This window comes from Oncorhynchus tshawytscha, linkage group LG26 (genome assembly GCF_018296145.1).
Source record: "Oncorhynchus tshawytscha isolate Ot180627B linkage group LG26, Otsh_v2.0, whole genome shotgun sequence".
Lineage (NCBI taxonomy): Eukaryota > Metazoa > Chordata > Actinopteri > Salmoniformes > Salmonidae > Oncorhynchus > Oncorhynchus tshawytscha.
In genome coordinates, this window is record NC_056454.1 from 32,383,963 (window position 1) to 32,407,600 (window position 23,638).

Sequence of the window (23,638 nt, forward strand, 5' to 3'; positions counted from 1 at the left end):
ATCATGAGGAAGGTGAGGGATCAGCCCAGAACTACATGGCAGGACCTGGTCGATGACCTGAAGAGAGCTGGGACCACAGTCTCAAAGAAAACCATTAGTAACACACTACGCCGTCATGGATTTAAATCCTGCAGCGCACGCAAGGTCCCCCTGCTCAAGCCAGCGCATGTCCAGGCCCGTCTGAAGTTTGCCAATGACCATCTGGATGATCCAGAGGAGGAATGGGAGAAGGTCATGTGGTCTGATGAGACAAAAATAGAGCTTTTTGGTCTAAACTCCACTCGCCGTGTTTGGAGGAAGAAGAAGGATGAGTACAACCCCAAGAACACCACCCTAACCGTGAAGCATGGAGGTGGAAACATAATTCTTTGTGGATGCTTTTCTGCAAAGGGGACAGGACGACTGCACTGTATTGAGGGGAGGATGGATGGGGCCATGTATCACGAGATCTTGGCCAACAACCTCCTTCCCTCAGTAAGAGCATTGAAGATGGGTCATGGCTGGGTCTTCCAGCATGACAACGACCCGAAACACACAGCCAGGGCAACTAAGGAGTGGCTCCGTAAGAAGCATCTCAAGGTCCTGGAGTGGCCTAGCCAGTCTCCAGACCTGAACCCAATAGAAAATCTTTGGAGGGAGCTGAAAGTCCGTATTGCCCAGCGATAGCCCCGAAACCTGAAGGATCTGTAGAAGGTCTGTATGGAGGAGTGGGCCAACATCCCTGCTGCAGTGTGTGCAAACCTGGTCAAGAACTACAGGAAATGTATGATCTCTGTAATTGCAAACAAAGGTTTCTCTACCAAATATTAAGTTCTGCTTTTCTGATGTATCAAATACTTATGTCATGCAATAAAATGCAAATGAATTACTTAAAAATCATACAACGTGATTTTCTGGATTTTTGTTTTAGATTCTGTCTCTCACAGTTGAAGTGTACCTATGATAAAAATTACAGACCTCTACATGCTTTATAAGTAGGAAAACATGCAAAATTGGCAGTGTATCAAATACTTGTTCTCTCCACTGTAGGTGTTGTGGTGAAGGATACAGGACAAGGTGGATAAGGGAGTTAGTGATTGAGTGTTTTAATTGAATCATGGGAGACAGTTGTTGAGTTAGATGAGTAGGAGAGTGTTTAAGTGTGTTACTGAATGACCATGTGAGTTACATCAAGGGAGAGCATGAGTGAATCTGAGTTTGTGTGTGCCTGTGTGTGCCTCTGTGTGCCTCTGTGTGCCTCTGTGTGCCTCTGTGTGCCTGTATTTGTGCTTCAGTGTGTGTGTGTTCTCTCATCATGGGAGAGTGGCAGTGTGTGTGTTTATAGCCGTCTGCTCCTGTCTCTCTCTGTGGAGGATGAAACAGAGCGTAGCAGATGCTCAACTCTGTACCAAAGGTATCACAGACATACAGTATTACTTTCACTGCATGGAGTACCAGTCCTGTCTCAGTGTATTCCCCACAGACTGTCTGCCTGCCTGTCTGCCTGCCTGTCTGCCTGCCTGTCTGCATGTCTGGCCTCGTCTCTCTGTCACACCAAACCCTGTTATCTGTCATTGTTGAAGCACAGACCACATGTCATGTCTGACACATACACGCTGTATTTCTAAAAGATAACACAGCAGCAGAGGAACACAGGTTCGTCACCTACAGTGAAAACACAGCAGCAGAGGAACACAGGTTCGTCACCTACAGTGAAAACACAGCAGCAGAGGAACACAGGTTCGTCACCTACAGTGAAAACACAGCAGCAGAGGAACACAGGTTTGTCACCTACAGTGAAAACACAGCAGCAGAGAAACACAGGTTCGTCACCTACAGTGAAAACACAGCAGCAGAGGAACACAGGTTCGTCACCTACAGTGATAACACAGCAGCAGAGGAACACAGGTTCATCACCTACAGTGAAAACACAGCAGCAGAGGAACACAGGTTCGTCACCTACAGTGAAAACACAGCAGCAGAGGAACACAGGTTCGTCACCTACAGTGATAACACAGCAGCAGAGGAACACAGGTTCGTCACCTACAGTGAAAACACAGCAGCAGAGGAACACAGGTTCGTCACCTACAGTGAAAACACAGCAGCAGAGGAACACAGGTTCGTCACCTACAGTGATAACACAGCAGCAGAGGAACACAGGTTCGTCACCTACAGTGATAACACAGCAGCAGAGGAACACAGGTTCGTCACCTACAGTGAAAACACAGCAGCAGAGGAACACAGGTTCGTCACCTACAGTGAAAACACAGCAGCAGAGGAACACAGGTTTGTCACCTACAGTGAAAACACAGCAGCAGAGAAACACAGGTTCGTCACCTACAGTGAAAACACAGCAGCAGAGGAACACAGTCACCTACAGTGATAACACAGCAGCAGAGGAACACAGGTTCATCACCTACAGTGAAAACACAGCAGCAGAGGAACACAGGTTCGTCACCTACAGTGAAAACACAGCAGCAGAGGAACACAGGTTCGTCACCTACAGTGATAACACAGCAGCAGAGGAACACAGGTTCGTCACCTACAGTGAAAACACAGCAGCAGAGGAACACAGGTTCGTCACCTACAGTGAAAACACAGCAGCAGAGGAACACAGGTTCGTCACCTACAGTGATAACACAGCAGCAGAGGAACACAGGTTCGTCACCTACAGTGATAACACAGCAGCAGAGGAACACAGGTTCGTCACCTACAGTGAAAACACAGCAGCAGAGGAACACAGGTTCGTCACCTACAGTGAAAACACAGCAGCAGAGAAACACAGGTTTGTCACCTACAGTGAAAACACAGCAGCAGAGGAACACAGGTTCGTCACCTACAGTGAAAACACAGCAGCAGAGAAACACAGGTTTACCTACAGTGAAAACACAGCAGCAGAGGAACACAGGTTCGTCACCTACAGTGAAAACACAGCAGTAGAGAAACACAGGTTCGTCACCTACAGTGAAAACACAGCAGTAGAGAAACACAGGTTCATCACCTACAGTGACAACACAGCAGCAGAGGAACACAGGTTCATCACCTACAGTGAAAACACATATGATGCTGTGAATCTCTTCACTGCACTCATTTGATTTAATATAATATTGTGGTTTATAGTGTACTTAGTGCTGGTACATATTCACAAAGCTGATGTTGTTAACCTTTAGTGAAAGGAACCAGAGACACATTCCCGTAGGTGTTTTTGGATTATTTAAGGATGAACCCATTTTCTGTTATAATCACAACACAGTTTTTATATTCACAATACAGTTTTTATATTGGCAATACGGTTTTTATATTGACAATACAGTTTTTATATTGACAATACAGTTTTTATATTCACAACACAGTTTTTATATTCACAACACAGTTGTCACAGTTCTGTCTTCTGGGAATCACTCCTGATGAAATATTACTGTCAATCTGGGATATCTTTGAATGACATCCCTCTGTTAAAAGCAATACAGACTATTCACACAGCCAAAATTATCCCAAATATCTAGTCCATTTATTCAGCATGGAGGGAGGATTGGGATGGGGGCAGAGTACATTTGGACGGGGGGATTGTGTGTGTGTGTGTCTGTATGAATGAGTGTGTGTGTGTTCGGAGCCAGATCCAGAGCCTTAGCCCGGTGATCCCCCTGCTTGAGATGTCCGGGTGGGGAGGGGTGTCGTGGAGGTACTGGGGGTTCCCCTATCGCTAATGCGTTCTAATGCCAGCTCCTGACACAGCGGCAGATGCTCCCGGTTTGGCAGGGGATCTGTCCCCCCCACCTCCCCCTCGTATGGAGGCTACGCCACGAGAAGAAGCAAAAGATGGGGACAAGATGGGGTCAAGACGAGTCCAGCCTAGACGACTCAGTACTCTGTTAGCGTGGTCCCAGATCTGTTTGTGGTTTCTTGCCTACACCTATGGTCGTTGTCGCACGTGACCGCAAAAACAGATCTCGGGATCATGCTAGTTCTCCATCTCCTGTATGTCTCTCTCTAAATACCCTTTCCTCTCCTGGATCCAACAGATGAGATCCAGGACCCAGCCATATGAGACCCTGACCTTCCTCACACACAGGCCTCCCATCTCAGGCTCAGCCAAGATTGTCGTTTACCACCTAGCCAGCCTGCCTGTCAGGGATTTTCAGCAGGGGAAAATAAGACATCTGTTCCTAAAGGATTAGCAAATATTTGGTGCCCTTCTGAAAGCCTGTCTGTGTGTGTCTGAGCAGTCACTGAGCTGCATATGTGCCTTACATCTCTCTCTCTCTCTCTCTCTCTCTCTCTCTCTCTCTCTCTCTCTCTCTCTCTCTCTCTCTCTCTCACTTTTGTGTTTCTTACTCTCTTTGTTTCTTACTCTTCTTTCACCCTCTCTGGTGAACCCTCACCCTCCCAGTGTTTTTAAGCTCATTAAATGGAAGAATAGCAGCCTACAGTCCAATGAAAAGAATAGGGACAACACTGATCCTGATAGAACAGGAGGCTGAGGCGGCTGAGTAATTGGCCTCAGCTGTAATAGCCATACTTAAATTCCAAATAGCACCCTATTTCCTATATAGTGCACTACTTTTGATCAGATCCTATGGGACCTGGTCAAAAGTAGTGCACTCTATAGGGAGTATGGTGCCATTTGGGACAGTCAAAAGTAGTACACTCTATAGGGAGTATGGTGCCATTTGGGACAGAACTATATAATTCCCATCAGATCCCCATTGTGATCGTTAGCCCACCAGAGGGGAGGAGGCTCTTCGTCTTCCTGGTACTGGATGGATAGAAACTTTATTTTCCAACAGAATCAATGAGAAACCTGACCTCAGATCCAGGTAATTTACTGGTGGTTATGGGAAAAGTAGTCCCTGGTGACTTGTGGTTGTCTCCAGGGGTAGAGAGAAGCCCTTAGCAGGTCTAAGCAGCAGATGCTCTTGTGACTAAGTCTCGACCACAGGAGCCACCCTCCTCTCCTCCTGGTTCTGTCTGTCTACACTTAGTGGGGCTGGAGGTCCGACAGATGTAGTCACTGTGTTGGGCGACGTGTGGTGTGTGTGTGTGTGTGTGTGTGTTGGGTGACATTAGGCCAGCAGTATGGTCCTCAGGGGTAATGCAGCATTAAACCCATGAGTCAGAGGCTGAATATATTATCATCTGATGCAAACTGATGATCTCATTTAGTTGTCCTCAAGTGGCTGCAATATCACTCTCTAATCAACCATACAGTAATTCAGTCAATGTATTCAGTCAATGTAGCATCATCATTGGTTGTCAGGTTAAGCTCCCACGAATGTTAGCAACTTATAGGATAACTAATATAAGCTTTGTGTTTGTAAAGCAGATTATTAGGATTTTCAGGGATCAATTGGAAACCATAGCTTGCAAGTATTTTTCATCTAGCAGGAAAAAGTCTGTAAATGAGCATATTGATGCATTTTTGGGTGAACTAAAGTGACCCAATAAGTCCATGTTGATGTTGTGTGTGTTATCCAGTGTTGATGGTTAACATTTCCTTGCCTCATAGTGAGAGAGAGAGAGAGAGGACTTAGTTAAACCCTGATTGAAGAGAGAGATCCCTCCCCAACCTGGCTCCCCTGTCAGCCATGTTGCTATGGTACATAATCCTCTGTGTAGTCTGAAGCCTGTAGGAAAGCTCTACTGAGGACTGGACTGAAACAGCCTAATTCTCTGCATCATATGAAGACTCAGGTTTCATGTTGTTTTAGAAAGCAGAAGGCCAACCGGATTTACAGTCATGGGGTTCCAATTGCCTAATTAGGTTTCCAATGACCTATGGTCACTAACAGTAGAATAAATGTTGTGATCCACATTATGATGTTTACAAAAACAAACTGCACACTAATGCACAATCTAGTGATCATGTTGCCAATGGTCTGATAGATCGATCTAATAGCTAGGTCTGTCTGTCTGTCTGTCTGTCTGTCTGTCTGTCTGTCTGTCTGTCTGTCTGTCTGTCTGTCTGTCTGTCTGTCTGTCTGTCTGTCTGTCTGTCTGTCTGTCTGTCTGTCTGTCTGTCTGTCTGTCTGTCTGTCTGTCTGATCTAGTGATCATGTTGACAATGGTCTGATAGATCGATCTTACAGCTAGGTCTGTCTGTCTGTCGTCTGTCTGATCTAGTGATCATGTTATGGTCTGATAGAGTGATCTAATGGCTAGGTCTGTCTGTCTGTCTGTCTGTCTGTCTGTCTGTCTGTCTGTCTGTCTGATCTAGTGATCATGTTGCCAATGGTCTGATAGATTGATCTAATAGTAGGCTGTCTGTCTGTCTGTCTGGCCTGTCTGTCTAACCCTCCTGAGCCTCCTGGTCTGATAGATCGATCTTCCTGGTCTGAGCTGTCTCCTGGGCTGTCTGTCTGTCTGTCCTTCCCCTGTCTGCCTGCCCTGTTGTCTCCTGAGCCCCTGATCCAGGCATGTTGACATGGTCTGACAGATCGATCTTCCAGCACCTGCTCCCTGTCTGTCAGGTCCTCAGAACCCTGATCTAGGATCAGGTTGGACAGCCAGGTCTGTCTGTCTGTCTGTCTGTCTGTCTGTCTGTCTGTCTGTCTGTCTGTGGTCTGTCTGAGTGATCATGTTGCCAATGGTCTGATAGATCGCACTAGGTCTGTCCTGTCTGTGGTCTGTCCTGTCTGTCTGTCTGTCTGTCTGTCTGTCTGTCTGTCTGTCTGTCTGATCTATGATCATGTTGACAATGGTCTGACAGTGGATCTTACAGCTAAAGTCTTCTGGGTGGATAGTCTGTCTGTCTGGAGTCTGTCTGTCACAGTGGTCCCTAAGGACTGTCTGGGTGGATCTAGTGATCATGTTGCCACAGTGGACCTGAAGGTCTTAGGGGTCTGTCTGATAGTCAAGATCTAGAGCACCACAGTGGACCCTGTCTGTCTTGGGGTGGATAGTGAGATCTGGAGCTGTCTGTCTGTCTGTGGACCCTAAGGTCTGTCTGGTGGTCTGTCTGTCTGTCTGAGTCTGTCTGATCTAGTGATCATGTTGACAATGGTCTGATAGATCGATCTTACAGCTAGGTCTGTCCGTCCGTCCGTCCGTCCTATGATCAATAGATACAGTGTGGCTTAGTGTGTGTCTGTGGTCCCCTCCCTCTGCGAGGCTGTGGGCTGTGTGGAGTAAGGTGGGGTGATGATGAACTCCCGTGGCTCCCCTGGCCTCCTCCTAACCCTCCTGAGCCTCCTGGGCTGAGCCTCCTGGGCTGAGCCTCCTGATCCTTCCCCTGGCCTGCCCTGTTCCTCCTGAGCCCCAACCCAGGCAGCAGTGACAGCATCCTTCCTGCACCTGCTCCCAGCATCAGGGCCTCAGAACCCTGGAGGAGTGGGAGAGGATGGAGAGACCAGAGTGTCACAGTGGACCTGAAGGTCTTAGGGGGTGGATAGCAAGATAGGAGCACCACAGTGGACCCTAAAGACTTAGGGGGTGGATAGTGAGATAGGAGCACCACAGTGGACCCTAAGGACTTAGGGGGTGGATAGCGAGATAGGAGCACCACAGTGGACCTGAAGGTCTTAGGGGTGGATAGAGCGATAGGAGCACCATAGTGGACCCTAAAGACTTAGGGGGTGGATAGTGAGATAGGAGCACCACAGTGGACCCTAAGGACTTAGGGGGTGGATAGCGAGATAGGAGCACCACAGTGGACCCTAGGGTCTTAGGGGGTGGATAGCGAGATAGGAGCACCACAGTGGACCTGAAGGTCTTAGGGGGTGGATAGAGAGATAGGAGCACCACAGTGGACCTGAAGGTCTTAGGGGATGGATAGAGAGGAGTGGAAAGCAGGGCAGGAAGGCCCAGTGGGCCTGGAGATGTGATCCTGCTCTCTAGCCTCATCTGTCTGTCCTCTAGAGAGACTGGACCTGTACCTTCCTGAGCTTCTCTCCCCTTCCCCCATGACATCATCTCTCCCTGGGACCTGGATGTTGGTCCTCTCTGTCTGCACCTCCTCCTGGATTGTTGCTTGTTCCTTTCCTTTTGAACCTGTGACCCCGGGTGCGTCCACAAAACCCTGGTGATCACAATGTAATGTAAGCGCAGATAGCTGGGCGGCTGGCTGAGGGTCTGGGTCCGGGGTCAGAGCGGGAGTCTGTCAGAGCAGAGGCTGAGGGGCCATAGGGCTCATTAGCGGGTCGAAGTCAGGACCTTCAGGGACCAACCACCAGGGATTAGAGTAATGAAGGGGATAATGGAGACCATGAGGGGATGAGGGGTTCAGCGTGCTGCCTCTCCCTATCGATCCCTGGGTCTCCACCAGGCTCCAGGAAGGCCCAGGAGGGAACACTCCCTAATTCTGCCTAATTATGATTGAGTATGGAAACTCAGTAGCTCAGTGGCTAGGTGCTTAGTGGAGGGCAGGGGGAGAGAGAGGACAGGGGGAGCACAGAGAGCATGAGGGCGGGGAGAGAGAGATAGCGAGATAGAGGGCAGGGGGAGCACAGAGAGGGTGAGAGATGGCATGGGGAGAGAGCGAGAGGGCAGGGGGAGGACAGGGAGAGAGAGGGCAAAGGGAGCACAGGGAGAGACAGGGCAGGAGTGGGCACAGAGAGAGAGAGAGAGAAAGAGAGAGAGAGAGAGAGAGAGCGAGCACACATAGAGGGAGCAGAGAGAGAGAGAACAGGGGAGGAGAGAGAGGCCTACAGGGCATCTGTCTTTATTCATGACTCCCTCTGTCTCCTTGGCTGCAGTTCAGGCTGTGTAAGCGTTAGCCTCAACCCTCCTGACCTTTAGAAGGGAAGCAGACTCATCTCACTCTTTGTTCAGGTGATTTTACAGCAGGTGTCTCAGACCAATGTTTAATACACAGTGATACAACTGATCACGTCTAGGTGGGATGGCTGCTTTCACTGACTAACAGATGTGCTGGACCTGGACTGTAAAACCCATTGAAGCAGAAGTTGACCTGTTTGTTTGCCCTTTTTAATTCTATTCTCCTCTTTTTCATTTTTGGGGTCTAGACCAGGACTTTATACTGTGATATAAATAGGCTTTATCAATACATTTGATTGATTCTGCTTTTGTCTTGCAGGTTTCCAGAACAGGCCCAAGTCCCTGAAGGTGTTTGTGAACCCTGCCAGTCATAAGAAAGAGGCCTACCAGATCTACAGAGATGATGTGGCACCCCTCTTTCAGCTAGCAGACATCAAAGCTGATGTGACCAGTAAGTGTCCCTTGAGAATGTTATGTCAGGAGTGTGGTCCTGTGTGGCTTATTTGGTAAGATGGTGACACTCTATCAGATACACATATTGTGAAAAAAATTGCTCTCTCACTGCATTTTTAAGGCCGGGATTCAATTCATAGATGGGTCTAGCGCTGGACAGCCAACAATTCGCCTTTTAAAGGCATTTCCCCCAAAGTTCGTGCAGATCACATTCACAGTGAAATATGGATAAAACGTCTGCTAAAGTTTGATATCTCATTAGACTCGTGTGTGGGCTGGGCACAACCGTACATCTGACAACAGATGTTCTTTTGTCCCTCAGTACTGTGTGGTTTCCCTGCCCTGAGACAGTTATTCCTGGGTTAGGTGCTGTTCTGCCCTCAGGCCTTATCCACTCACATCACTCACCCTTCACTGCTTCACTATCACATCAACACCATGCTGTCCACCAGGGTCAATCCCTTTTAATTCCATTCATTCAATTTCCTGAATTGAATCAATTCAAGTGTGTGTGTTTGCGTGCGTGCGTGTGTGTGTGTGTATGTTTGCGTGCGTGTGTGTGTATGTTTGCGTGTGTGCGTGTGTGTGTGTGTGTGTGTTTGCGTGCGTGTGTGTGTGTATGTTTGCGTGTGTGCGTGTGTGTGTGTGTGTGTGTGTGTTTGCGTGTGTGTGTGTATGTTTGCGTGTGTGTGTGTTTGCGTGCGTGCGTGTGTGTTTGCGTGTGTGTTTGCGTGCGTGTGTGTGTGTATGTTTGCGTGTGTGCGTGTGTGTGTGTGTGTGTGTTTACATGCGTGCGTGAAGGGTCTCTGAAGTGCATCTCACACGTAATGACAGGACCAGTGTCTTCTCTCCTTCTCTCCTCTCCTCCTCTCCTCTCCTCACTCACTGAGTAACCTGACCTAGGGGGGGCTACACCCATCTGTTCCTCCTCCTCTCCCCCTCCCCCTCCTCCTCTCCCCCTCCTCCACCCCCCCATGTGTCCGTGCGTGAGTGTATTAATGCTGCTACCATTGTGTGTGTGTGTCTGTGCATACGTTAATGAATGCTGCTTCCAGAAGCCATTCAAATAGTAATATAATCTGGTTACATCCCAAATGGCATCTTATTCCCTATATAGTACACTACTTTTGACCAGTGCCAATAGGGCCCATAGGGCTCTGGTCGAAAGTAGTGCACTGTGTATGGAATAGATTTGCTGATGATGTGTTCCCCCCGGGGGGAGTGCAAGGGATGAGTGGTGGACGAGGAGCCATTAAAATACACTTTACCAAATATAAATGAAATGTATAATTCTGGGCCTGCAGTGGCCAGGGACCAACTGGGTTTGATGATGTTATAATCTCTGTTATTGATGATATTATTAGTCCTCTGAATTGGGAAGGTGACAAATGGATCAGCCATTTATTTGAACTACTGAATGATAATGTCGTTATCACAATATAATGACAGTCAGGTAGAAGTATGTGTTGCAGTTGTGCATCCTGATGTAATATGCTGACTGATGTACTATGCTGACTGAGATACTATGCTGGCTGATGTACTATGCTGACTGATGTACTATGCTGACTGAGGTACTATGCTGACTGATGTACTATGCTGACTGATGTACTATGCTGACTGAGGTACTATGCTGACTGAGGTACTATGCTGACTGTACTATGCTGACTGATGTACTATGCTGACTGATGTACTATGCTAACTGATGTACTATGCTGACTGATGTACTATGCTGACTGATGTACTATGCTGACTGATGATACTATGCTGACTGAGGTACTATGCTGACTGAGGTACTATGCTGACTGATGTACTATGCTGACTGACTGATGTACTATGTACTATGTACTGGCTGATGTACTATGCTGACTGATGTACTATGCTGACTATGTACTGGCTGATGTACTATGCTGACTGAGGTACTATGCTGGCTGATGTACTATGCTGACTGAGGTACTATGCTGACTGAGGTACTATGCTGGCTGATGTACTATGCTGACTGAGGTACTATGCTGACTGAGGTACTATGCTGACTGAGGTACTATGCTGGCTGATGTACTATGCTGACTGCTCACATATGTGTTATTTCTAAATATATTTAGTTAGTTTATTGCAACATACTGGCCACCTACTCGTCTTATTTCTTAGCAGTAAGAAGTCAAATTCAGTCATGTAGCTGAGATATGCAAATTCTTCTTCTATGCAGATTTTTCAATGAACAGGATAGCTTCTGAATAGCAGATGTTATCAGCATAGTTTTGTAGTGTATGTACACAACATACTGTCCATCAACATCATGTTGATGTGACAATACAAGGGCCGAACAGGGACCAGGACTTCCCCTGGTACCAGAGATGGGGACAGGGACCAGGACATCACCTGGTACCAGAGACGGGGACAGGAACCAGGACTTCCCCTGGTACCAGAGATGGGGACAGGGACCAGGACATCCCCTGGTACCAGAGACGGGGACAGGGACCAGGACATCCCCTGGTACCAGAGATGGGGACAGGGACCAGGACTTCCCCTGGTACCAGAGATGGGGACAGGGACCAGGACATCCCCTGGTACCAGAGATGGGGACAGGGACCAGGACATCCCCTGGTACCAGAGGCGGGGACAGGGACCAGGACTTCCCCTGGTACCAGAGATGGGGACAGGGACCAGGACATCCCCTGGTACCAGAGACGGGGACAGGGACCAGGACATCCCCTGGTACCAGAGACGGGGACAGGGACCAGGACATCCCCTGCTACCAGAGACTGGGCCAGGGACCAGGACATCCCCTGCTACCAGAGATGGGGCTAGGACATCCCTGGTATCAGAGATGGGGACAGGGACCAGGACATTCCCTGGTACCAGAGACTGGGCTAGAACATCCCCTGGTACCAGAGACTGGGCTAGGACATCCCCTGGTACCAGAGACTGGGCTAGGACATCCCCTGGTACCAGAGACTGGGCTAGGACATCCCCTGGTATCAGAGACTGGGCTAGGACATCCCCTGGTACCAAAGACTGGGCTAGGACATCCCCTGGTACCAGAGACTGGGCTAGGACATCCCCTGGTACCAGAGACGGGGCTAGAACATCCCCTGGTACCAGAGACTGGGCTAGGACATCCCCTGGTACCAGAGACTGGGCTAGGACATCCCATAGTACCAGAAACTGGGCTAGGACATCCCCTGGTATCAGAGACTGGGCTAGGACATCCCCTGGTACCATAGACTGGGCTAGGACATCCCCTAGTACCAGAGACTGGGCTAGGACATCCCCTGCTACCACAGACTGGGCCAGGGACCAGGACATCCCCTGGTACCAGAGATGGGGACAGGGACCAGGACATCCCCTGGTACCAGAGATGGGGACAGGGACCAGGACATCCCCTGCTACCAGAGACTGGGACAGGGACCAGGACATCCACTCATGAAATATTAATGTGGTCCTGCTGATAATAATGATGCACATTCTCACACAACAATACTCATCTGCAAGTGTCACATCAGTCGTGGTGGAACCTGTGATGTGTGTGATGGGTTGGTACAGCTGGGACTAACCCGCTCCGACGGAGAGGAGATGCCCCAGAAATGCTAAGTGGGGCATGGGCTTGTGATGCCATCTGCGGTATGGCACCCCGTTCCCCCATTTTCACTATTCACTGGCATCTGAGTGTGTGTGTGTGGTGTGGGGGGGTGCTTGTGTGTGTGTTTGCAATGGTGGGCAAGCCGATACATTGTGACAGTAACCTAGTCTCTAGAGATTCAGGAACATGGGTTCTCCTCTCCATGGCGTGCCACCCTCTCCCCCTGTCTCCTCCACTAGCCATCTCCCTGTCAACCTCCCTCCCCTGTCTCTTCCACTAGCCTTCCTCATCAACCTCTCTCCCCTGTCTCCTCCACTAGCCTTCCCCATCAACCTCTCCTCCCTGTCTCCTCCACTAGCATCAACCTCTCTCCCCTGTCTCCTCCACTAGCCTTCCCCATCAACCTCTCTCATCCCTGTCTCCTCCACTAGCCACCTCCCTGTCAACCTCTCTCCCCCTGTCTCCTCCACTAGCCACCTCCCTGTCAACCTCTCTCCCTTCTCCTCCACTAGCCTTCCCCATCAACCTCTCTCCCCTGTCTCCTCCACTAGCCTTCCCCATCAACCTCTCTCACCCTGTCTCCTCCACTAGCCTTCCCCATCAACCTCTCTCTCCTGTCTCCTCCACTAGCCACCCCCTGTCAACCTCCCTCCCCTGTCTCCTCCACTCAAGTCTCCTCCCAGCCCCCCTGTCAACCTTTCTCCCCCTGTCTCCTCCCTCCACTCAGCCACCCCCTCCTCAAGCCTTCCCTCTCAACCTCTCCCCTGTCTCCTCCACTAGCCTTCCCCATCAACCTCTCTCTCCCCTGTCTCCTCCACTAGCCATCAACCTCTCTCTCCCCTGTCTCCTCCACTAGCCTTCCCCTTGTCAACCTCTCTCCCCCTGTCTCCTCCACTAGCCACTCCCTGTCAACCTCCTCCCCTGTCTCCTCCCTGTCAACCTCTCTCTCCCCTGTCACCTCTCTCCCCTGTCTCCTCTTTGTCAACCTCTCTCTCCCCTGTCTCCCCCTGTCAACCTCTCCCTGTCCCCTGTCAACCTGTCTCTCCCCCTGTCAACCTCCCCTGTCTCCCCCTGTCAACCTCTCTCCCCCTGTCCATCAACCTCTCTCCCCCTGTCCCCTCCCCTGTCCATCTCTCTCCCCCTGTCCATCTCCCTTGTCCCCTCCAAGCCATCTCCCTGTCAACCTCTCTCCCTTTGTCGCCAGTGTTTGACTGATAAACCCACATCCCAATGTATCGACTCACCCATCTGCTGTTGTGAATTTCCATCATAGTAATCTGTCCTTCCTGTATCCTTCCCCCCCAAACAAACATTTGACCTCTTTCTACCTGTACAAATTCTGCCCTGCACTGCAACGGATTTAGGATTTAGAATTACACACCAACTTCAATAATATGTAGTACATATAACAACATATAATATGTAGTACATATAACAACATATAATATGTAGTACATATAACAACATATAATATGTATTTACATATAACAACATATAATATGTAGTACGTATAACAACATATAATATGTATTTACGTATAACAACATATAATATGTATTTACGTATAACAACATATAATATGTATTTACGTATAACAACATATAATATGTATTTACGTCTAACTACATAGAATATGTAGTACATCTAACTACATAGAATATGTAGTACATCTAACTACATAGAATATGTAGTACATCTAACTACATAGAATATGTAGTACATCTAACTACATAGAATATGTAGTACATCTAACTACATAGAATATGTAGTACATCTAACTACATAGAATATGTAGTACATCTAACTACATAGAATATGTAGTACATCTAACTACATAGAATATGTAGTACATCTAACTACATAGAATATGTAGTACATATAACAAGATATAATATGTAGTACATATAACAAGATATAATATGTAGTACATATAACAACATATAATATGTGATACATATAACTACATATAACTACATATAATATGTAGTACATATAACAACACATAATATGTAGTACATATAACAACATATAATATGTAGTACGTCTAACAACATATAATATGTAGTACATATAACTACATATAATATGTAGTACACATATAATATGTAGTACAAATAACTACATAGAATATCTAGTACATATAACTACATATAATATGTGGTACATATAACTACATATAATATGTAGTACGTATAACAAGATATAATATGTAGTACATATAACTACATATAATATGTGGTACATATAACTACATATAATATGTAGTACGTATAACTACATATAATATGTAGTACGTATAACAAGATATAATATGTAGTACATATAACAACATATAATATGTAGTACATATAACTACATATAATATGTAGTACATATAACAACATATAATATGTAATACATATAACTACATAAAATATGTAGTAACTACATAAAGTGCCTATGTATATGTATAATATGTAGTAACTACATAAAGTTTTCAGACCCATTTACCTTTTCCACAGGTTGTTATGTTACAGCCTTATTCTTAAAATGGATTCCATTTTTTACGAATCCTCAAGAATCTACACACAATTGGAAAAATGTCTACAAACCTGTTTTCGCTTCGTCATTATGGGGTCTGAATTAATTGTATAAAAAAAAACAGAAATAACTTATTTACATAAGTATTCAGACCGTTTGCTATGAGACTCGAAATTGAACTCAGGTGTTCCCTGTTTATATTGATCATCCTTGAGATGCTTCTACAACTTGATTGGAGTCCACCTGTGGTAAATTCAATTGATTGGACATGATTTGAGAAGGCACACACCTGTCTAGTTAAGGTCCCACAGTTGACAATGCTTGTCTGTGCCCAATATTGTTTGTACCATGTTTTGTGCTGCTACCATGTTGTGCTGCTGCCATGTTGTGTTGCTTCTAGAGGTCGACCGAATATGATTTTCAACGCCGAAACCGATTATTGGAGGACCGAAAAAGCCGATACCAATTAATCGGACGATTTAAACATTTTTTTAAATATATTTTAAAAAAAAATATATATATATGTTTGTAATAATGACAATTACAACAATCCTGAATGAACACTTTTATTTTAACTTAATATAATACATAAATAAAATCTATTTAGTCTCAAATAAATAATGAAACATGTTCAATTTGGTTTAAATAATGCAAAAACACAGTGTTGGAGAAGAAAGTAAAAGTGCAATATGTGCCATGTAAAAAAGCTAACGTTTAAGTTCCTTGCTCAGAACATGAGAACATATGAAAGCTGGTGGTTCCTTTTACCATGAGTCTTCAACATTCTCAGTTAAGTAGTTTTTGGTTGTAGTTATTATAGGAATTATGGCGCGTTGACTATTTCTCTCTATACCATTTGTATTTCATATACCTTTGACTATTGGATGTTCTTATAGGCACTTTAGTATTGCCAGCCTAATCTCTGGAATTGATAGGCTTGAAGTCATAAACAGCACTGTGCCTCAAGCATTGCTAAGAGCTGCTGGCAAAACGCAGGAAAGTGCTGTTTGAATGAATGCTTACGAGCTTGCTGCTGCCTACCACCGCTCAGTCAGACTGCTCTATCAAATATCAAATCCTAGACTTAATTATAATAAACACACAGAAATACGAGCCTTTGGTCATTAATATGGTCAAATCTGGAAACTATCATTTTGAAAACAAAACGTTTAGTCCTTCAGTGAAATACGGAACCGTTCCATATTTTATTGAACGGGTGGTAACCCCAAGTCTAAATATTGCTGTTACATTTCACATCCTTCAATGTTATGTCATAATTATGTACAATTCTGGCAAATTAATTATGGTCTTTGTTAGGAATAAATGGTGTTCACACAGTTCACAACGAGCCAGGCGGCCCAAACTGCTGCATATACCCTGACTCTGCTTGCACTGAACGCAAGAGAAGTGACACAGTTTCCCTAGTTAATATTGCCTGCTAACATGCATTTCTTTTAACTAAATATGGAGGCTTCAAAAAATATACTTCTGTGGATTGATTTTAAGAAAGGCATTGATGTTTATGGTTAGGTATAATTGTGCAATGATTGTGCTTTTTTCACGAATGTGCTTTTGTTAAATCATCCCCCGTTTGGCGAAGTTGAAGTAGGCTGTTATTCAATGATAAGTTAACTAGCAATGCCGATTTAATCGGTTGACCTCTATTTGCTATCGTGTTGTTGTCATGTTGTGTTGCTAGCATGTTGTGTTGTTGTCTCTTTATGTACTGTTGTGGTGTCTCTCTTGTCGTGATGAGTGTTTTGTCCTATATTTTATAACATTTATTATTTTTAATCCCAGCCCCGTTCCCACAGGAGGCCTTTTGCCTTTAGGTAGGTCGTTGTTGTAAATAAGAATGTGTTCTTAATTGACTTGCCTAGTTAAATAAAGGTCAAATAAAATACATTTAAAATATAAATGTCAGAGCAAAAACCAAGCAATGAGGTCGAAGGAATTGTCCAGAGAGCTCCGAGACAAGATTGTGTCGAGGCACAGATCGGGGAAGGGTACCAAAACATTTCTGCAGCATTGAAGGTCCCCAAGAACATAGTGGCCTCCATCATTCTTAAATGGAAGAAGTTTGGAACCACCAAGACTCTTCTTAGAGCTGGCCGCCCGGCCAAACTGAGCAATCGGGGGAGAATGGCCTTGGTCAGGGAGGTGACTAAGAACCCAATGGTCACTCTGACAGAGCTCTAGAGTTCCTCTGTGTAGATGGGAGAACCTTCCAGAATGACAACCATCTCTGCAGCACTCAAACAATCATGCCTTTATGGTCGAGTGGCCAGACCGAAGCCACTCCTCAGTAAAAGGCACATGACAGCCTGATTGAAGTTTTCCAAAAGGCACCTAAAGGACTATCAGAACATGATAAACAAGATTCTCTGGTCTGATGAAACCAATAACTATTTTGCCTGATACCAAGCGTCACGTCTGGAGGAAACCTGGCACCGTCCTTACTGTGAAGCATGGTGGTGGCAGCATCATGATGTGGGGATGTTTTTCAGCGGGAGGGACTGGGACTCGTCTGGATCGAGGAAAAGATTAACGTAGCAAAGTACAGAGATCCTTGATTTAAAACCTGCTCCAGAGTGCTCAGGACAAGGCAACGCAGGAGTGACTTCGGGACAAGTCTCTGAATGTCCTTGAGTGGCCCAGCCAGAGCCTGGACATGAACTTGATCGTACATCTCTGGAGAGAGCTGAAAATAGCTGTGCAGCGATGCTCCCCATCCAACCTGACAGAGCTTGAGAGGATCTGCAGAGAAGAATGGGAGAAACTCTCCAATAACAGGTGTGCTAAGATTGTAGCGTAATACCCAAGAAGACTCAAGTCTGTAATCGCTGCCAAAGGTATTTCAACAAAGTACTGAGTAAAGGGTCTGAATACTTATGTACATGTGATATTTCAGTTTTTTATTTTAAATAAATGTGCCAACTTTTCTTAAAACTTGTTTTTGCTTTGCCACTATGGGGTTTGTTTATAGATTTTTGATTTTTGATTTAACCTTTATTTAACTAGGCAAGTCAGTTAAGAACAAAATTCTTATTTACAGTGACAGCCTACCCCGGGCCAAACCCTCCTCTAACCCGGACGACACTGGGCCAATTGTGCGCCGCCCTTTGGGACTCCAGATCACGGCCATTTGTGATACAGCCCGGGACCGAACCAGGGTCTGTAGTGACGCCTCTAGCATTGCGATGCAGGCCTTAGACCGCTGTGCCACTCGGGAACCCCTAAATTGATGAGGGGAAAACAACTTTTTAATCAATTTTAGAATAAGGCTGTAACCTAACAAAATTTGGAAAAAGTCAAGGGGTCTGAATACTTTTCGAAGGCACTGTATAAATGTAGCAGTGTTGTATGTACTTGTAATATGTAGTGTTATAACCAGATAATGAACATGAGTAGTATCATTGCTGACTGTGTTTTGCATAAGCGAGAGGAGCTTTAACACTCAGGAGCCAGCCTTTTTGTACTGCTTCTATTTTCTTGATTAAAAATGCAAACAGCATACAAGTATAAATTCTGCTTCACAGACACCACCATATGTTCATCACAGCCACGTGCCAAACTAACATTGGATAGAGTTACTAAAAGTATTTTTTTTGTGCCAGCCATTCGATTTCATCTCTCCTTCATTAACACATGAACTATTTATTTTCTCTTGTCTTTCTCTCTTCACAGTCACTGAAAGAAAGGGCCACGCTCTCTCCGTTCTGAAAGAATCCAACTTGGACGGATATGATGGGTAGGGTTGCTTGCCACACAATCTGTTAGATGGTCTGTATAAATCCTCTCCAAAAAATTATATCAGAGTTAAAGAAAATGAACCAATACACTGATCTGTGCCAGTGCTCCCAGTACGGGAATGCAGCCACGGCAGACTGAATTCATTCTTTAATTCAGGGGTTAGGTAGGTAAACAAAAACACCACTTTGATATGGGCTTGTGTAATCAGCATTGCGATATTCTGAGATTTTGTACTGGACTGTGATGGGGAGAGGGGGAGAGATGCCGTGACACCAAGTCAACCCAGCCGAGGTGTGTGTCCTCTCCGGTGGGCACGGCAGGTGGCACTTTAATTACTTGTTCTGGAAAAAGTGATGAAGTACCTTCCGTCCAGCCAACTGCTGGTGTGCATGTACGTTTTACACCACACCACAGCTCCCATGTGTCTGCATTACAGTCACAATTAGATTCTCTGAGGCAGCTCCGGCCTCCTGTTAAACCAGGGTTGCTGCATAGGTGTCGCTTAGCGGTTCAGCACAGGCTAGTCTACACCACGACCCCACCCCTAGGATGGCTAGGAAAGAGCGGGGTAGGGGGAGAGAGGGTTGGCAGGAGAGGGGTAGAGGAGAGATAAAGGGGTAGAGTAGAGAGGGGTAGGGGGAGGGGGAGAGGAGAGATGTAGGGGAGAGGAGAGATGAAGGGGTAGGGGAGAGAGGAGAGATAAAGGGGTAGGGGAGAGAGGAGAGAAAGGGATAGGGAGAGGAGAGATAAAGGGGTAGGGGAGAGAGGAGAGATAAAGGGGTAGGGGAGAGGAGAGGGGCAGGGGAGAGGAGAGATAAAGGGGTAGGGGAGAGGAGAGATAAAGAGGTAGGGGAGAGGAGAGATAAAGGGGTAGGGGGAGAGGGGAGAGAGATAAAGGGGTAGGGGAGAGGAGAGAAAGGGGTAGGGGAGAGGAGAGATAAAGGGGTAGGGGAGAGAGGAGAGATAAAGGGGTAGGGGGAGAGGAGAGATAAAGGGGTAGGGGGAGAGGAGAGATAAAGGAGTAGGGGAGAGGAGAGATAAAGGGGTAGGGGAGAGAGGGCAGGGGGAGAGGAGAGACTGGGTACTGGAGAGGAGAAGGCGGTAGGGGAGAGAGGGTTAGAGACCGAGAAAGATGGGTAGAGACTGGAGAGCGGGGTAGAGACGGGAGTGACGGGGTGAGATGGGGAGAGAAGGGTAGAAACGGGAGTGAGGGGGAGAGATGGGGAATGACATGGAGAGAGGGGGAATGACAGGGAGAGGATGTAAGGGAGGGAGGTAGGCCGGGGAAGGAGGGAGGCAGGGGAGAGAGAGAGCGAGAGAGAGAGAGGCAGCAGGCAGGCAGGCAAGGAGGCAGGGGAGGGAGCGAGGGAGGGAGGGAGGGAGGGAGGGAGGCAGGCAGGCGAGGGAGGCAGGCAGGCAGGCAGGGGAGGAAGGAAAGGAGGTAGGGAAGGAAGTAAAGAGGCAGGGGGGGAGGGAGGCAGGGGAGGGAGGGAGGGAGGAAGGCAGGGGGAGGGAGAGGGGAAGGAGGGAGGGAGGTAGGTAGACAGGGGAAGGAGGTAGGCAGGGGAGGGAGGGAGGAAGGGATGGAGGGAGGGATGGCTGTCACATGCTCTGCTAGGCAGTTCTGATATGAGGGACAGATGGAGCAGGTGAGAATGATGACTGGTGGAAAAGCTGAGCTCAGGATCCTGCTGTCTGTCCTTCTTTCACAACCTCATTACTGTGGCCCACATATAATAGACAACCAATATCTCAGCAGACATTATAAGAAAACATTTTTGCTTTGTACTGTAGGTTGTTATGTTTGGATTTATGGTCGATGTTCAGAGTCAGATATGTTATTCTCTGCTTATCAACATTTTTATAATCACCTATACCTCAGTAGGCGTTATATGGAAAAAGGTATACTGTTTCATGTTTGGCTGTTCATGTGGATTTATGGTCGATATTCAGACATACACTGCTGTTCAAAAGTTTGGGGTCACTTAGAAATATCCTTGTTTTTGAAAGAAAATCAAGTTTTTTATCCATTAAAATAACATCAAATTGATCAGAAATACAGTGTAGACATTGTTAATGTTGTAAATGACTATTGTAGCTGGAAACAGATTTTTTTAAATGGAATATCTACATGCAGTTGAAGTCGGAAGTTTACATACACCTTAGCCAAATACATTTAAATTCAGTTTTTCACAATTCATGTAACGGCTGTCGTCGGAAGGATGAGACCAAGGCGCAGCGTTCCTTGAGTTCCACATAATATTTATTACTGAAGTGAAACTTTAGACAAAACAAAACAATAAAGAAAACAACGACCGAACAGCTTCGTTGTGCAAACTACCTGGTCACAAACGAAGAACAAGATCCCACACAGAAAGAGGGAAAAAAAGCTACCGAAGTACGATTCCCAATCAGAGACAACGATAGACAGCTGTCCCTGATTGAGAACCATACCTGGCCATACACAAAGAAATAGAAAACATAGAAACATGAACATAGAGTGCCCACCCAAATCACACCCTGACCAAACCAAAAATAGAGACATAAAAAGCTCTCTACGGTCAGGGCATGACAATTCCTGACATTTCATTCTAGTAAAAATTCCCTATCTTAGGTCAGTTAGGATCACCACTTTATTTTAAGAATGTGAAATATCAGAATAATGGTAGAGAGAATGATTTATTTAAGCTTTTATTTCTTTCATCACATTCCCAGTGGGACAGAAGTTTACATACACTCAATTAGCATTTGTTAGCATTGCCTTTAAATTGTTGAACATGGGTCAAATGTTTCTGGTAGACTTCCACAAGCTTCCCATAATAAGTTGTGTGAATTTTGGCCCATCCCTCCTGACAGAGCTGGTGCAACTGAGTCAGGTTTGTAGGCCTCCTTGCTTGCACACACTTTTTCAGTTCTGCCCACAAATGTTCTATAGGATTGAGGTCAGGGCTTTGTGATGCCCACTCCACTACCTTGACTTTGTTGTCCTTAAGCCATTTTGCCACAACTTTGGAAGTATGCTTGGGGTCATTGTCTATTTGGAAGACCCATTTGCGACCAAGCTTTAACTTCCTGACTGACGTCTTGAGATGTTGCTTCAATATATCCACATCATTTTCCTGCCTCATGACGCCATCTATTTTGCGAAGTGCACCAGTCTCTTCTGCAGCAAAGCACCCCCACAACATTGCTCCCAAGAATGTACTAGGCTTGTGGATTTTTCTTCTGAGGTCTTGGCTGATTTAAAAAAAAGAATCCCATGATGTCAAGCAAAGAGGCACTGAGTTTGAAGGTAGGCCTCGAATACATCCACAGGTACACCTCCAATGGACTCAAACGATGTCAATTAATCAGAAGCTTCTAAAGCCATGACATCATTTTCTGGAATTTTCCAAGCTGTTTAAAGGCAGAGTCAACTTAGTGTATGTAAACTTCTGACCCACTGGAATTGTGATACAGTGAATTATAAGTGAAAGAATCTGTCTGTAAACAATTGTTGTAAAAATTACTTGTCATGCACAAAGTAGATGTCCTAACCGACTTGCCAAAGCTATAGTTTGTTAACAAGACATTTGTGGAGTGGTTGAAAAGTGAGTTTTAATGACTCCAACCTAAGTGTATGTAAACTTCCGACTTCAACTGTAGGTGTACAGAGGCCCATTATCAGCAACCATCACTCCTGTGTTCCAATGGCACGTTGTTAGCTAATCCTAGTTTATAATTTTAAAAGGCAAATTGATCATTAGAAAACCCTTTAATTATGTTAGCACAGCTGAAAACTGTTGTTCTAATTAAAGAAGCAATAAAACTGTCCTTCTTTAGACTAGTTGCGTATCTGGAGCATCAGCATTTGTGGGTTCGATTACAGGCTCAAAATGGCCAGAATCAAAGAACGTTCTTCTGAAACTCATCAGTCTATTCTTGTTCTGAGAAATGAAGGCTATTCCATGCGAGATATTGCCAAGAAACTGAAGATCACGTACAACGCTGTGTACTTGTCCCTTCACAGAACAGCGTGAACTGGCTTTAACCAGAATAGAAAGAGAAATGGGAGGCCCCGGTGCACAACTGAGCAAGAGGACAAGTACATTAGAGTGTCTAGTTTGAGAAACAGACGCCTCACAAGTCTACAGCTGGCAGCTTCAATAAATAGTACCCGCAAAACACCAGTCTCAACATCAATAGTGAAGAGGCGACTCCGGGATGCTGGCCTTCTAGGCAGAGTTCCAAAGAAAAAGCCATATCTCTGTCCAGTGTCTGTGTTCTTTTGCCCATCTTAAGCTTTTCTTTTTATTGGCCAGTCTGAAACATGGCTTTTTCTTTGCAACTCTGCCTAGAGGGCCAGCATCCCGGAGTCGCCTCTTTGCTGTTGACGTTGAGACTGGTGTTTATATATTTTATATAATTACAAATATGGCATCAAAATGTTGAACATCTGATTTCCCCCTAGCTGATTTTTGTCTGTTGCTGGCTCTGATCGTAGTGTAATGAAACGGGCAGGGAGAGTGAGCTCGTCTGTGGTGGTCGGCGAACCCTCAACCCTCTGGCCCGTAGCCCTGCGTGGCATCGACGAGTCATTGTTGTTTGTGGTCGTAAACATTATTTTGAGTTAATTCTATGAAGACGAGGGAAATGTAAAGGGAG

The 23,638-nt window shown here is 46.0% G+C and overlaps 1 protein-coding gene across 1 annotated transcript in view; it reads left to right on the forward strand.

The window, feature by feature from the left end:
- Window positions 1-23,638, forward strand: part of cerkl (ceramide kinase-like) — an 85,349-nt gene that overhangs the window by 30,780 nt on the left and 30,931 nt on the right. The window contains 2 exon segments of the mRNA XM_042306493.1: window positions 9,011-9,142; window positions 18,929-18,992. Of these exon segments, the coding sequence (XP_042162427.1) occupies window positions 9,011-9,142; window positions 18,929-18,992 (196 nt within the window).